Here is a 16,645-nt window from a genome sequence, read left to right as displayed (position 1 = left end):
CAACATGCTACACCACGTTTCACTGCCCTTCATGGTGAGCCACCCTGAACTTATATTTCAGTAAGATAATGCCCACACACATGTCGGGGTTTTACTGCTTAACTTCATGCTTGCCAAACCCCACCTTGACGAACAAGGTGACTGGATCTCTCTCTTCACTTGAGAGCATGTGGGGAATTATGTGCAAGGCCCTTCTACCATTTCATAATTTTGGCAATAGAACACAAGAATTTGGCACGATACCCCTGAGGACGACATCCAACAACTCTGTTGATCGATGCCAAGCTGAATAACTGCCTACATGAGAGCCAAATGTAGACCAATGTATTATTGATTTGCTCAATTTGTCAAGCTCTTTTCCTTAAATAAATCATCAATTTGTTCTGAAATTGCAATTGTTTGTCTGCACACGTACAACACATCTACTGATTTCATCCCTTTCAAATAATTCCTTTGTGGTGTCGTGTCTTTTTTTCTGTTAAGATTAAACAAGTTGTGAAAATGGAATGCAACTGCCCATTAGAGTACTACTAAGCTATGATTCAGTTAATTCATAGACACATACTGTCAGTGGACATGTATTTTCTTTATGAAAGACTGCATTTTCATTCCTTTATGATAAAGGTAATGTATGAGATTGAAAAGTGTACAAAGCGCTTTGACAGTTTTTAATTATGACTAAAGGTCTTGGACATCTGGCTTTTGAAAAATACTGGGCCTCTGAGACAATGTCAAGTATGAGGCAATTCCAAAAGTAAGGTCTCCTATTTTTTTATAAGTACAGAACTCTGTCTGTGTAGCAGTTGGTCACACTGTTATGAAGAGTGCTTCATGCACTGTGTGTAAACATGCGCATGCCTCGCTGAGGCACTCAGTCTTGGCTTGGCAGCTGTTGAGAATGGGGCTTTCCATGGATGTTACGGCCAAATGCGAATTGCACGTAGTTGTTCAGTTTTTGAACGCAAAGGGCACTGCGCCAATTGAAATCCATCACCAGTGGATGTCAAAAATGTTCGTAAGTGGTGTAGAGAGTTTGCACCTGGTCGGACCGAAATTCACGACGAACGAAGGAGGGGAGATCTTCAATTTCTGGGGAGACAGTGTTGAAGGTTCAGCAAAGCATGCGTGAAGATTGGCGGATCACCCTGGATGATCTCTGCACGTTGCTTCCTGAGGTTTCCTGAAGCACCGCTCACAGAATTTTAATGGTAACATTGAACTACCGGAAGGTGTGCGCAAGATGGGTGCCACACATGCTGACTGATGACCATTTGATGCTTCCCGTGCATTTCTTCACCACCTTGCAGCCGAACAGAACAACTTTCTTGACTCAGTTGTCACGGGTAACAAAACCTGAACATAACCACTTTACACCTGAGACCAAGCAACAATCATGCCAGCGGCGGCATACTTCTTTGCAGCATGGCAGTGAGCTTGTATGACATGCGCATACAAAAACTGCCACAGCATCTACAAAAATGCATAGACAGAAATTGTGATTATGTCGAAAAATAGCTAAATCTTCAAGCAGTGATGTTATGTAAACCATTGTAGAAATAAACAGGTCTATGTACTTATAAAAAAAAATAGGAGACCTTACTTTCGGGATTACCCTCGTACAAAAGTGATTGTATGGTATTCTATATGCTTAAGAGTGCAGTAATTCATGGTTGATGTGGCCAGACATATAGCACCAACATATACAGATGCTCTCATGTGCCCCTTGGATACGTTGGATTGTGTACATGGAAGTTGCCATTGGTGGGGAGACTTGAGAGCCTCAGCAATACAGATAGCCGTACCTTAGCTGCAACGACAGTGGGGGGGGGGGGGGGGTCTGTTGAGAAGCCAGACCAATGTGCAGCTCCTGAAGAGGAGTAGCAGCCTTTTCAGTTGTTGCAGGTGCAACATTCTGGATGATTGACTGAATTGGCCTTGTAACATCAACCAATACAGCAACACTGTGCCAGTACTGCGAATGGCTGAAAGCAAGGGGTAACTACAGCTGTAATTTTTCCTGAGGGCATGCAGCTTTACTGTATGGTTAAATGCTGATGGTGTTATCTTGGGTAAAATATTCTGGAGGTAAAATAGTCTGCCATTTAGATTTATGGGTGGGGACTACTCAGGAGAATGTCGTTATCCGGAGAAACAAAACTGGTGTTACATGGATTGGAGTGCGGAATGTCAGATCCCTTAATCAGACAGGTAGGTTAGAAAATTTACAAAGGGAAATGGATAGGTTAAAGTTAGATACAGTGGGAATTAGTGAAGTTCTGTGGCAGGAGGAACGGGACTACTGGTAGGTGAATACAGAGCTACAAATACAAAATCAAATATGGGTACTGCAGGAGTAGGTTCAGTATTGAATATAAAAATAAGAACATGGATAAACTACTACTAACAGCGTAGTGGGCACATTATTGTAGCCAAGATAAACATGAAGCCCACTCTCACCACAGTAATGTAAGTCTATATGCCAACTAGCTCTGCAGATGATGAAGAGATTGATCAAATGTATGATGAGATAAAAGAAATTATTCAGGTAGTGAAGGGAGACAAATATTTAATAGTCATGGGAGACTGGAATTCGGTAATAAGAAAAGGAAGAGAAGAAAAAGTAGTAGGTGAATATGGACTGGGAGTAAGGAGTGAAAGAAGAACCCCCCGGTAGAATTTTGCATAGAGCATAACTTAATCACGGCTAACACTTTGTTCAAGAATTGTGAAAGAAGGTTGTATACATGGAAAAGACCTGGAGACACCAGAAGGCTTCAGATTGTTTACATAATGATTAGACAGAGATCTAGGAACCTGGTTTTTAAATTGTAAGATATTTCCAGGGGCATATGTGACTTAGACCACAATTTATTGCTAGTGGGCTGTAGATTAAACTGAAGAAACTGTGAAAAAGTAGGAATTTAAGGAGATGAGATCTGGATAAAGTGAAAGAACCAGAGGTTTTGGAATGTTTCAGAGGTAGCATTAGGGAACCATTGACAAGAACAGGAGAAAGGAATACAGTAGAAGAAGAATGGGTATCTTCAACTTTTATAGTCCTGTCTTCCTCAGTTGCGTGTAATATTACGGTATATTGATAATTTTTACTTATGGACCGTCTGACAGCAACTGAATAAAACACAATTTTAGTGCCATCTTGCTGAGTGGGATTCTGTTTAATCTATGTAACATGTGTCTTAGTGCTGCAAGTTTGTGACTGTGGGGGTGATCGGATGTGGAATGTATTATTGTGTCTGTGGCTGTTGGTTTTCTAAAGATGTTAAATGTATGTTTACCATTTTCTTTTTTAATTGTAATGTCAAGAAAATTTATTTGATTTTCTTTTTCAAGTGTGAATTTTATGTTCTGATGAGCTTTGTTTATTTCTGAATGGAGTTCATCTATTTTTTCACTTGGCTCATCTACCAGACAAATAATGTCATCCACGTATCTGTACCACTAAAATTGTGTTTTATTCAGTTGCTGTCAGACGGTCCATAAGTAAAAATTATTAATATACCGGAAGAATGGGTAGCTTTGAGAGATGAAATAGTAAATGGAGCACAGGTTCAAGTAGATAAAAAGACGAATGCTTGTAGAAATCCTTCGGTAACAAAAGAGATATGGAATTTAATTGATTAAAGGAGAATCTATAAAAATGCAGTAAATGAAGTAAGAGAAAAGGAATACAAACGTCACAAAAATGAGATCGACAGGAGGTGCGAAATGGCTAAGCAGGAACGGCTAGAGGACAAATGTAAGGATGCAGAAGCATAGATCACTAGGGGTAAGATACATGCTGCCTACAGGAAAATTAGAGAGACCTTTGGAGAAAAGAGAACTGCCTGTAGGAATATTAAGAGTTCAGGTGGAAAACCTGTCCTAAGCAAATAAGGGAAAGCACATATGTGGAAGGAGTATATAGTGTATCCATACAAGGGCATTGTACTTGAGGGCAATATTATGGAAATGGAAGAGGACATAGATGAAGATGATATTGGAGATATGATACTGCGTGAAGAATTTGACAGAGCACTGACAGATGTAAGTTAGTACAAGGCCCCGGGAGTAGACAACATTTTGTTAGATCTACTGATAGCCTTGGGAGAGCCAGCCATGACAAAACTCTTCCATCTACATCTACATTTACATCTACGTGGTTACTCTGCAATTCAGACTTAAGTGCCTGGCAGATGGTTCATTAAACCCTTTTCATATTACTCCTCTACCATTGCAGCGTCGAATGGCGCTTGGGAAAAAGAAATACCTAAATATTTCCATTCGAACTCTGATTTCTCTTATTTTATAATGATTATCATTTCTCCCTACATAGCTGGGTGTCAACAAAATATTTTCACATTCAGAAGAGAAAGTTGGTGATTGAAATTTCGTAAACAGATCTCACCACAAAGAAAACCACCTTTGTTTAAGTGATTGCCACCCCAACCTGTGTATCATATCAGTGATACTCTCACCCCTATTGCACAATAACACAAAATGAGCTGCCCTTCTCTGCACTTTTTTGATGCCCTCTGTCAATCCTACATGGTAAGGATCCCACACTACACAGCAATATTCCAGTAGAGGACGGATATGTGTAATGTAGGCTGCCTCTTCAGTGGGTTTGTCACGTCTTCTAAATGTTCTGCCAACAAAGCAAAGTCTTTGTTTCACCTTCCCCACAATATTATCTATGTGGTCTTTCCAATTTAAGTTGTTTGTAATCGTAATTCCTAGGTATTTAGTTGAATTGACAGCCCTTGGATTTGTGCAGTTTCGTGATTTATTGTACAACCAAAATTTATCGGATTTCAGTTGCCACTTTTCACACAATACAGAAATTCTCTCTAGACCATTTTGTAATTGGAATTGATTGTCTGATGATTTTACTAGATGGTAAATTGCAGCATCATCTGCAAACAATCTAAGGGGCCTGCTCAGATTATCACCTAGATCAGTTATGTAAATCAGGAACAAGCAGAGGGCCTATGACACTACCTTGCGGAATGCCAGATATCAATTCTGTTCTGCTCGATGATTTACTGTCTATCACTGCGAACTGTGACCTCTCTGAGAGGAAACTACGAATCCCGTCGCACAACTGAGACAATACTCCATATGCACTCAATTTGAGTAATAGTCGCTCGTGAGGAACGGTATCAAAGGTTTTCTAGAAATCTAGGAATATGGAATCAATCTGAGGTCCCTTGTCGACAGCACTCGTTACTTCATGGGAATAAAGAGCTAGCTGTGTTGCACAAGAATGATATTTTCTGAATCCGTGTTGGTTATGTATCAATAAGTCATTTTCTTCGAGGTGATTCATAATGTTTGAGTACAGTATATGCTCGAAAATCCTACTTCAAATTGAGGTCAGTGATATGGGTCTGTAATTCAATGGGTTACTCCTATCTCCTTTCTTGAATATTGGTGTAACCTGTGCTACTTTCCAGTCTTTAGGAACAGACCTTTCATCAGGTGAGCAGTTACGTATGATTGCTAAGAAAGGCCTATTGTTTCTGCATACTCTGAAAGGAACCCGATTGGTATACCATCTGGATCGGAAGACTTGCCTTTCTTAAGTGATTTGAGTTGTTTCGAATTGCCTAAGATATCTATTTTTATGTCACTCATGCTATCAGCTGTTCTGGTTTTGAATTCTGGAATATTTACTTTGATTTCTTTTATGAAGTAGTTATGGAAAACTGTATGTAGTAACTCTGCTTTTGTGGTACCATCATCGGTAACATTTCTATTGCTATCACACAGTGACGGTACTGACTGTGGTCCCCCCCCCCCCCCCCTCCCCTCCCTCCACTGGTGTGCTTTGTATACGACCAGAATCGTGTTGGGTTTTCTACCATATTTTGAGACAATGTTTCATTATGGAAACTATTAAAAGCATCTCGCATTGATGTCCGCACTAAATTTCGAGCTTCCATGAAACTTGGCCAGTCTTGGGGATTTTGCATTCTTCAGAATTTAGCATGCTTTTTTCATTGCTTCTGCAACAGTGTTCTGACGTGTTTTGTGTACCATGGTGGATCAGTTCCGTCTCTTATTAACTTATGTGGTACGAATCTATCTATTGCTGTCGAAACTGTATCTTCGAATCGGAGCCATATCTGGTCTACACTTACATAATTAGCTTGGAAGGAATGGAGACTCACTCTTAGGAAGGCATCAAAAAAATTTTATCTGCTGTTGTAAATAGATGTATTTTGCATTTATTTTTAGTGGTTTTTGGTTTATATGGTTTTGAGCCTCACTATAGTGACCTTGTGTTCACTAATCCCTGTATCCATCATGATACTTTATATTAGATCAGGATTATTTTTGGCTAAGAGGTCAAGTGTGTTTTCGCAACCATTTAGAATTCGTGTGGGCTCATGAACTAATTGTTCAAAGTAATTCTCGAAGAAAGCATTCAGTACAATGTTGGAAGATGTTTTCTGTCTACCACTGGCTTTGAACGTGTACTTTCACCAACAAATTGAGGGTAGATTGAAGCCTCCACCAATTATAACTGTATGAGTGGGGTACTTATTTGTAATGAGATTCAAGTTTTCTTCGAATCGTTCAGCTATTATATCATCTGAGTTGGGGGGTCGGTAGAAGGAGCCAATTATTATTTTGGTACAGCTGTTGAGTATAACCTCTAGCCCTAGTAATTTGCAGGAACTATCTATTTCAACTTCACTACAAGATAAACTACTACCAACAGACACGAACACACCACCACCTACTTTATTTAATCTATCCTTTTTGAACACGGTTTGTGCCTCTGTAAAAATTTCAGCAGAATTTATCTCTGGCTTTAGCCAGCTTTCTGTTCCTATAACTATTTCAGCTTCAGTGCTTTCTGTCAGCATTTGAAACTCTGGTACTTTTCCAACACAGCTACGACAATTTACAACTACAATACCGACTGTTGCTTGGTCGATTCTCGTCGTTTCTTTGCTCTGTACCCTTTGAGACTGGAGCCCTTTTTGACCTTTCCTGAGACTGTTTAACATAAAAAAAAAGCCTAGTCCACGCCACACAGCCCCTGCAGCTATGTAGTTATCTCCTGTGTGTAGTGAACACCTGATCTATTTAGCGGAACCTGAAACCCCACCACCCTATGGCGCAAGTCGAGGAATCTGCAGCGTACATGGTTGCAGAACTGTCTGAGCCTCTGATTCAGACCCTCCACTTGTCTCTGTACCAAAGGTCCACAATCAGTCCTGTCAACGATGCTGCAGATTGTGAGTGCTGCCTTCATCTCGCTGGCAAGACTGGCCGTCTTCACCAACTCAGATAGCCGCCGGAAACCAGAGAGAATCTCTTTGATCCATAGCGACACACGTCATAAGTGCCGACACGAGCCACCACCTGCAGTTGGCTGCACCCTTTACCCTTCATGGCATCCGGAAGGACCCTTTCCACATCTTGGATGACTCCCTCGGTATGCACATGGAGTGCACATTGGCTTTCTTCCCATCCTTAGCTGCTATATCCCTAAGGGGCTCCATCACCCGCCTAACATTGGACCCCTAATGACAAGCAATCCCACCCTTTGCACTTGTCCAGACCTACTACTGCAACAGGCAAGGCTGTCCTGCCCTTGTTGGCTCAGAAGTACTTTCAGCAGAGGGCAGTACCTCAAACCTGTTACGGATGCGTAAGGGTACAGCCTTGTGGCCAGCACCAACTTTTGCCTTCCGCCCAGGGATTCATGACCCCCCGCCATGGTTCGCCAATTACTGTCAGGCAAGTGTCAATCGGCAGGGATGTCTGAATCTGAGGGCACAGCGCCATCAGAGATCGCAGGAGGTGCTACAGGTTCCAGAGGCACCAAAGCGCTCTCCTCGGGTGTCTCAATGTTACCGCGGCCCAGGGCAACAGCCTGGAGCCTGTCGACCATGGCCAATACAGCTTCCAGCTGTTTACGGATGGTGGCCAATTCCCCCTGAATCCGTACACAACAGGCGCAGTCCCTATCCATCACTAACACTTTTTTTTCCCTCTCTTTTATCTCACAAGCTATTCAAAACAAACAGATGACAATCTGGTGAGAAGATGCACAAGACAGGTGAAGTACCATCAGGCTTCAAGAAGATTATAATAATTCCAGTGCCAAAGAAAGCAGGTACTGACAGGTGTGAAAATTATTTAACTATCAGTTTAATAAATCACGATTGCAAAATATTGACAAAAATTCTTTACAGATGAATGGAAAATCTGAAAGAAGCTTACTTAGGGGAAGATCAGTTTGGATTCTGTAGAAAAGATGGAACGCGTGAGGCAATACTGACCTTTCCAATTGTTTTAAAGGATAGGTTAAGGAAAGGCAAATTTACATTTACAACGTTTGTAGACTTGCAGAAAATTTTTGACAAAGTTGACTGTAAAACTTTCTTTCAAATTCTGAAGGTGGCAGGAATAAAATACAGGGAGTGAAAGGTTAATCACAATTTGTACAGAAACCAGATGGCAGTTACAAAAGTTGAGGGCGCAGAGGGGGAGCTGCGATTGAGAAGTGAGCGGGACGTGGCTGTAGCTGATCCCTGATGCCATTCAATCTGTCTGTATATTGAGAAAGCAGTAAAGGAAACAAAAGAAAAATTTGGTGTAGGAATTAAAATCCAGGGAGAAGAAATACAAACCTTGAGGTTAGGTGATGGCATTGTAATTCTGCCAGAGACAGCAAAGGACTTGGAAGAGCAGTTGACCGGAATGGACAGTGTCTTGAAAGGAGGATATAAGATGAACATCAACAAAAGCAAAACGAGGATAATGGAATGTAGTCAAATTAAATCGGGTGATGTTGAGAGAATTAGATTAGGAAATGAGACACTTAAAGTAGTAAAGGAGTTTTGCTATTTGGGGAGCAAAATAACTGATGATGGTTGAAGTAGAGAGGATAAAAAAGTAGATTGGCAATGACAAGGAAAGCATTTCTGAAGAAGAGAAATTTGTTAACATCGAGCACAGATTTAAGTGTCAGGAAGTCATTTCTGAAAGTATTTGTATGGAGTGTAGCCATGTTTGGAAGGGAAACATGGACGATAAACAGTGTAGACAAGAAGAGAATAGAAGCTTTTGAAATGTGGTGTTACAGAAGAATGCTGAAGATTACATGGGTAGATCACATAACTAATGAGAAGGTACTGAATAGAATTGGGGAGAAGAGGAATGTGTGGCACAAGTTGACTGGAAGAAGGTAGGACATATTCTGAGGCATCAACGGATCACTGAGTTAATGTTTGAGGGAAGAGTGGGGGGGTAAAAATTTTAGAGGGACACCTGGAGATAGTGCATTAAGAAGATTCAGTAGGATGTAGATTGCAGTAGTTACTCTGAGATGAAGAGGCTTGTACAGGATAGAGTATCATGGAGAGCTTCATCCAACCAGTCTTCGGACTGAAGACCACAACAAAAACAAATCTCAGTTGCACAGTTCAGCATGCATGCCTGCAAATGGGAGGCCATTTTGAATCCCAGCAAGTAAATGCACTACTGCCCAACATAATTGTCAAGTTATTCCCTTAATTAAAGTGTTGGCAAATAGTTTGATAGGCTATAGAGTTTTGTGTAGCAATCATGACTGACCATTCTGTTGCATGGTGACATCTCTAATATTATAAACAATACCAGTATAGCAGTTGCAGGCCATTACGTGATTCCACTGGTCTGAATTTGTGCAAAATGGGGTCCAAAGTGCAGAATCATTTCTACATGCTTAACTTTTTTGCCAGGGGCACATGGCAATTGCATTGGTTACTACTATATTATATTGTATTTCCAATGTTTACCTGTATGTTACTAAACAGCAGATATTCTCTCTTACCCTGGGGTAAGAGAGAATTGTTGGGTGTATACAGAGGTAAGGCATGATATTTCTTGAGGAGGTGAGTATAGGGTTAGTAAAATGTAAGTCCTTATAAAAAATATTTAACTACTGCAATATTATCAAATGATCATCATTCTTTACTTGTCCCATTAAAATATTGTTGGGTGTATACAGAGGTAAGGCATGATATTTCTTGAGAAGGTGAGAAAGGTAGTTTCAGTCTGCAGACCCAAATGAAGATCATGATACTGGGAGACAAATGCCTTTTCACTGCGCGTATGACATCCATTGGTGGCTTTGCTATTTGGAAGATGGTTTTTTGTGTGGGGCAAGTGACACCTGTTGAAGTGGAGGAATAGTTATTGACTGATGGCTCCGTAAGAACCTGTGTTCGTATCAAATGCACAATTGAGGTAGTGGTCAACTTGCATGAAACTGACATTATGCCAGGAAGGAACAGGTGAAACAAATGAGGGAGTCATTGATAAAATTCTGGTGGAATGAGAGTAGTGTGTCCTTGCCATGGGCCATCATAGAGATGCCTTTGGTGAATCTGAACTGGATGTGGGTCCTAGAGTCTGGCCTAAGTGCCCACAGATGACAGTTACCATGTGTGAGTTGTCAAAGTATGGATGTGCATGTGTTCTGCATCTGATGAAGAACTTTGTCTCATAGCTTAGTCTATTTTTAAATGTCTGTCTGTCGCTCAGCACTTCTCTCTGTGGTGAGTGACAATCTATCCTAATTCATATTTTTATTAACCTCCAGTCTCAATTTATAAACTTTCCTTCATCTCTCTTCCAGGAGAGCAACCATTCCATTGCAAAAAGAGCTCTCACCAGCTCATAACAGTCACTGATATGAGACAGAGCGTCCATAATTGTTAGGAACCAGAATAATTATGTGGTGGAGGATTTCCACCAGCTTTAACTCATATGCAACTACAGAACTTCCTGCAGTGACATTGTTTCAGTAATACAATATGATATCCAGTCCCATCCCACCTCTCCCTGTTTGATTCAGAAACCAACCGCTTCAGTCACTCCATTGTGGTTGGTGGCTATTGCTCTCAGCTGTCTGTCCCACTTGCCATAAAAAAAAATCATCAGAGACCATGGTTACAAGGGTTGCATGGATAGTGAAAATACTGTGCACAGCTACAACGGATTGAAAGTTCCTACACATCTGCAGTCCAAAGGTGTTTAAAATTAATCTGCATGCCCTAATATTAAAATGGTGTTAACAACTGTAATTTGTTTGGTAAGTTTGAACTCTGATCCTGGGCATGTGCCTAAGCAGATATAGTTTCATCTGCCGAAGTCCATATATTTAGGGATGAAGTTTTGGAGTGAATTAACAGCTACATGGATATCAATCTCAATTGTTTCACCTACAAACTCATGTTTCACCTACAAACTCATTTCACTCTGCATCTAACAGTGGCAAGAAATGTCTTGAGTGTGTGTGTGTGTGTGTGTGTGTGTGTGTGTGTGTGTGTGTGTGTGACATTTTGATAAGAATAAATTTAATTAATAATTTTGCTGCTATAAATGTGTCTTTTACCGTTGTCAAAAAAGGTAACCAAGTTACTGCCAAATATTTCAGTTTTGTTTCATGTGTTGTCACGTGGCTTCACCTTGCAGCAAAATTTTGTGTATATTGTTAATTTTATTCATGCACTTCCAGTACCATTAATGCCAGTACACACTGCAGCAAATCAATAGTGAACTGTAGTCATTAACAAAAGTTGCAGTAGCCAGGAATGTTTCGAGGAACATGCTTGTTCTTTCATGTGAAGCATGAAATTCTGTTGCTGGAGGGATGTCTTCAGTGAACAGGTTATTGTTATTATTATTATTATTATTTTTTAGAAATGCCTGTTCATCAAGAAAATCACACTATTATTGTATTGCATTACCAGTTTCTGTTGTTATAGCAACTGCCTTGGAACCTATTACTTACAAGTCAGTCTCTTAACATTTATTTCATGTTCAAAAACTGAACTCAGTCATCCTTTTTGACATTATATGTACACTGGTCAGAACAATTAGGGGATCAGTCGAGATATCTAGGTTCTGAAGCACTGTCATCAGCAGAATGAACTAAAATTGTTAGACGTCTTTCTGTCAGTTCTACGGAGTGGAGGCAACAGCATTATGGTCGCCGAGATAGTGGTAATAATGGAAACTTGCTGCAGTGGGGGTTGATGTGGACTTGTGTTTACTCTACCAAATGAATTACACAAGCAGTTGGGTTCAGATAGTGTAGTGAGCAGATAGTGCAAGGCAACAACAATGGACTTATCCGAAGCTATGGCATGGAGAGCCATAGGACGATTGGAAGCAGGGCAGACACAGGGGGAGGTGGCTGCAGCTGTTTGAGTGTCCCAAAGTGTAATTTCCAGAACCTGGACGTGATTTGAGACAGCAGGAACAGTTGAAAGAAGACAAGGCCAAGGTCGTCCACAGGTAACATCAGCGAGAGATGACCTGTTATCTCTGGTTAACAGCCCATTGAGACAGGAGGCTGAATGCAGCTCAGCAGCAACAAGACATGCAATATCAGCACACACAGTCCGAAATTGCCTTTGAGAATGTGGCCTCTAAGCACAGAGGTGTACAGTGTGCATCCCATTAAAACCATGACACCATTTAGCCCGCAGAAACTGGGCAGATCAGGATTGGAGTTGTAATGAATGGTGCTTGGTGCTGTTCACATATGAGTCAAGATTTTGTGTTCAGCCGGATGATTGTTGTTCCCTCATCTGGAGACAACATGGAACTCGGGAACAGTCCTGCTTATGTGCAGGAAACATCACCATGTCATGGCGGTGGACAAATGGTGTGGTTAGGAGCTGGTATTGGCAGATGTATGGACCTCTGTGCCTTTCAGAATGGCCCTTTGACTGCTCTGAGGTATAGGAATAAGATCCTTCAACCTTTTGTTGTGCCCTGCACTGGTGCCATAGGAGACTAGTTCCTTCTGGTGGACGATAATGCTCATACCCACAGAGCTGCACTGGTGGACAACATGCCTTAAGCTGAGGGAATTAGTTGAATGGAGTGACCAGCATGTTCACTGGACTTCAACCCGATTGATCATGTCTGGGATGCACTTGGCAGATGCATTGCAGCCAGACCGGCACCTCCCACATTGGTTGCAGGACTGGATATTGCACTCTTGGAAGAATGGCCAAATATCCCTAAAGAGCTGATTGATAACCTCATACTGTCCATGCCACATATGTGTGCAGCTGTACTGACCATCTGAGGTGGCCACACACCATATTGGAGGGCAACGAGAATGACTGTTTCACTGTTATGGTAGCCCCATAGTGCCTCGCTCAATGTAAACACTATGTAAATCTCAAGTAAAGAGTTGAGACCTCAAAAAGTGATATGTTTCCAACACAAAATCAGTGGATGAAGTGAATGTTGTTAGAAGGTGAGAAAAGAAACAGACTTTTCATTGAAACAGGGCCTTGTGAATATTATACTTTTAGGTTCATATTTTGAGCTGCACTTGAGATGGTGCACGCTTTTGCTTCATGCCATTGTGTACATTCACATGTAAAATAAGTAAACAATAATCATTTTATAATATTGATGTTGACATTTGGCCACAAAGTAATTTTTACATTAATATCCACAATTACACACGAGGACACATCTGTTAGAGAGAATACTAGGAAAAAGTGAAAGCTCAAAATCCATTATGATTATGTGCCACCCATCATCCATATGTAATTGAGTTGTTACCTGTCCAAAATTTCCTTCCTGGAATTTCCATTATTGGGACACAGTACTCTCAATTACTATGATGAACATCCGTTCTCCTCCCCTGAGAAATGTAATATATGTTTCCTGTAATCATTCAACATTTCTCTGAATGTCATCGAACTTAAAACCTCTTCATGTACACCCCTGCTCCCTCATCCAAGTAGCTACTTTTAGTTACTGAAGTGCATTGACCTACAAATTGTGTCAAGCAGTTGTGTTATTTGAGGAATATTTGATGGGCTCCAATTTTGCTGTCAGAAAGTCCATTGGTGTTCCTTTACATACAGCCGACTGGAAGCTTCAAGCATATTCTCAGATATAGACTTGGTGTTTGAGTCAGTGAGGTAATATTTGGACCACAGATGATTAATATGGTTGCCATGTAACAGTTGCAGGTGCTATACATAGTTAAGTGTTAAGTTGTAGATAAATCTATATGTTATCAAAATGTCTCAAGGCACAATAAAACTGAGAATGGACTGTTGCTTGAATATACCTTCTTGTATCTCCTAAAACTCTGACGAGGATATTCATGTACAATAATGTTTGCTTGTCAATGAAACTTTATTTGACATGTAGGTCTCGTGCACACCTTTTACTCCTTTATTGTGCTTGAAGAGAAACATGGTGCTTGAAACTGATAGTATATAAAGGAATAGTAAAGACCTTTGTCGCAGCTGCAATATAGCCAATGAAATATTCCCTAAGTGAAGTCTGTATAGGTGTGGAACCACAAGCTGAAGAAGACTATAAAGTTTTCATGAGTAGTATATATCTTTAATAGTAATTTGCTCAGTGTTGTTGTCTACATGGTTGCACAGCTTTAACTAGTATGGAGAGTGACCCTGTAAAATTCTCATTGTTTCAAACCAGACGTGTTATTGTTTCATATGTTAGTTAGGTAAAATTCATTCTGTTGCATTTAATTAGGAATAATGATATAACTGAACTTAGAAGTACACAAAAGGGAAACTGGATGTAGCTGCTAAGCTTCTCGAGTTTAATCCTTCATTGATTTGTACATACCTTAAAACAAAGATGCAATATCTGTGTAATTTACATTATGTGTCAATTCTGTTTTTAAGGGGCTCCACCCACAACAGCAGGTTACCTAACACAGGGTCCAGCTACAACTACTTTACCTGATGTTCCTCCACCCCTGGATAAAGAAGATCCTTTGGTAAGAGTGGACACCATTTGATAAGGACAGAAATTGACTGAATGATGATCAGTCAGACTTTGTGTGTTAGTAACTAGCACTCAGTTTCATATTATGTGAGCTGCTTTTTCTATTGTGGGAGAAAAAGACAATGAAAAATGTTCATAAACATAACATGATGTGGTACGTTGCTGTGATAACTATTTCCTTACTCTGTTGCTCCAGATATAAAACAATAAAATGAAGTTTGCATGTCTGTGAATACTAAGTGAATGGTGCATTCTCAATGGTCCTTAAGACATTATCAAAGTAATACGGGTCCGGGATGAATGTGATGTCCAGATGAAAGAATACTGTTACCTTTCATTTGTCGCCCATATGTAATTTCAAGGGTGAATGTCTGATAACAAAAATTGTTTAAAGCAATGTATTTTTGTAAGTATGAAGAGTTAATGAAAATGAAAATTTCTTTTATATTTGTTTCAACTGTTTTTAGACTGACAGTTGAACTGAAACATTCTAGCATAAAATAATTTATATCTCCCTTAAAATATTATTTTTTTATATGAGTGTATTTTTAAAGACTGTAAATTATCAGTGTAAAGCCAATTTTGTGTTTTATGTAGTTCCTAGGTGCATCAAACTATGTAGAGAAACAAACTAAATAGAACAAATTTGCATGTGTGTGTCATCGTACGTAGACACAGAACTAAAAATGTTCAGTAAGAATGCCATCAAGCTGGTCAATTTTTCTTCAATGTTATGGAAAAAAAAGATCAGTTACTGGAAATATTTTGTGTGTTTATTATGGTTCTGCCAGAATGGATAATTGCTTTTGTTACCAGCTGTAACCCAAATAAAGATATTGTGTATGTGAGAGGAACGCACTAATACTGTTCCTTGTTTGACAGTGTTCCTGTACTTATGTAAATATTACATATTGTAATTTATGTGTGCATTTGTGTAAAAGTACACAGTATGCGTATCTTGCTTTAAAAACTGTGAAATTATGTTGCACATTGTGCACTATAACACAGCCGAGATATCTGTCACTGTCATTTATATTTGCCTTTAATTTGCAATATTTTGATTATTATAACATTTTATATGAAAATTGCATAATAATCATGTATAAAATATTTAATAAAGCACAATTTTTCATTTGTATTCACTCATTTTTATTGTAGCATTTGGTCATTGCAGTGTGTTAATTTGGGAGAAAATCTCACAATTAATTCACTTGTGTACCATAAAAAATGGAATGTAGTGGTTTATATTCTGTTGACTGGTGGATTAAGAGCACAGAAAGACTGTTATTATGTATTATTTTCAATTCTCATCTACACGGGGTAGCTAAGGTTCGTTCTCTCTCTCTCTCTCTCTCTCTCTCTCTCTCTCTCTCTCTCTCTCTCTCTCTCTCCCCCCCCCCCCCTGTGTGTGTGTGTGTGTGTGTGTGTGTGTGTGTGTGTGTGTGTGTGTGTGGGATGCTAACCAAGTAGGTTTCAATAGCTGCCACATTGGAATGAAGAGGAGCCATAAGTAAGTTTATTCTACAGCTACCATTTGCTACAATTAATAGTTACTGTGAAGTAGTTTTCCCAATTTCTTTATGGGAATTAACTGCTGGAATAATATTGACTGGAGTATCATAAATCAACAAAAAGTACAAATGTACAAAATGGAAATTCATGAATTGGAAAATTGTGTGTGGTACTTGCTGTGGGCTGTATTGACACAGTAGTCATGTATTCCTTTAGATAAGTAGTGAGGACAGCTGTTCTAAGTGAAGGTAGTAGCAAAGTGAAGATGGCAATGTAATTGTAAGCAGACAATTGTGGATTTAGCGTGATGAACACATTAGTTGGATTACTA

The 16,645-nt window shown here is 39.8% G+C and overlaps 1 protein-coding gene across 1 annotated transcript in view; it reads left to right on the top strand.

The window, feature by feature from the left end:
• The window catches only part of LOC126190780 (dnaJ homolog subfamily C member 13), a 362,669-nt gene extending 346,729 nt beyond the window's left edge, over nt 1-15,940 (top strand). Inside the window, exon 36 of the mRNA XM_049931321.1 lies at nt 14,700-15,940. Within this exon, the coding sequence (XP_049787278.1) occupies nt 14,700-14,815 (116 nt within the window). The 3' untranslated portion in view covers nt 14,816-15,940. The remainder of the gene's footprint in view (nt 1-14,699) is intronic.
• The last annotated feature ends 705 nt before the right edge of the window (nt 15,941-16,645 follow it).

Source organism: Schistocerca cancellata, chromosome 6 (genome assembly GCF_023864275.1).
Source record: "Schistocerca cancellata isolate TAMUIC-IGC-003103 chromosome 6, iqSchCanc2.1, whole genome shotgun sequence".
In the NCBI taxonomy this organism is placed as follows: Eukaryota; Metazoa; Arthropoda; class Insecta; order Orthoptera; family Acrididae; genus Schistocerca; species Schistocerca cancellata.
Note: the sequence above shows the minus strand (reverse complement) of the source record. Positions and strands in the feature narration are given on the sequence as shown.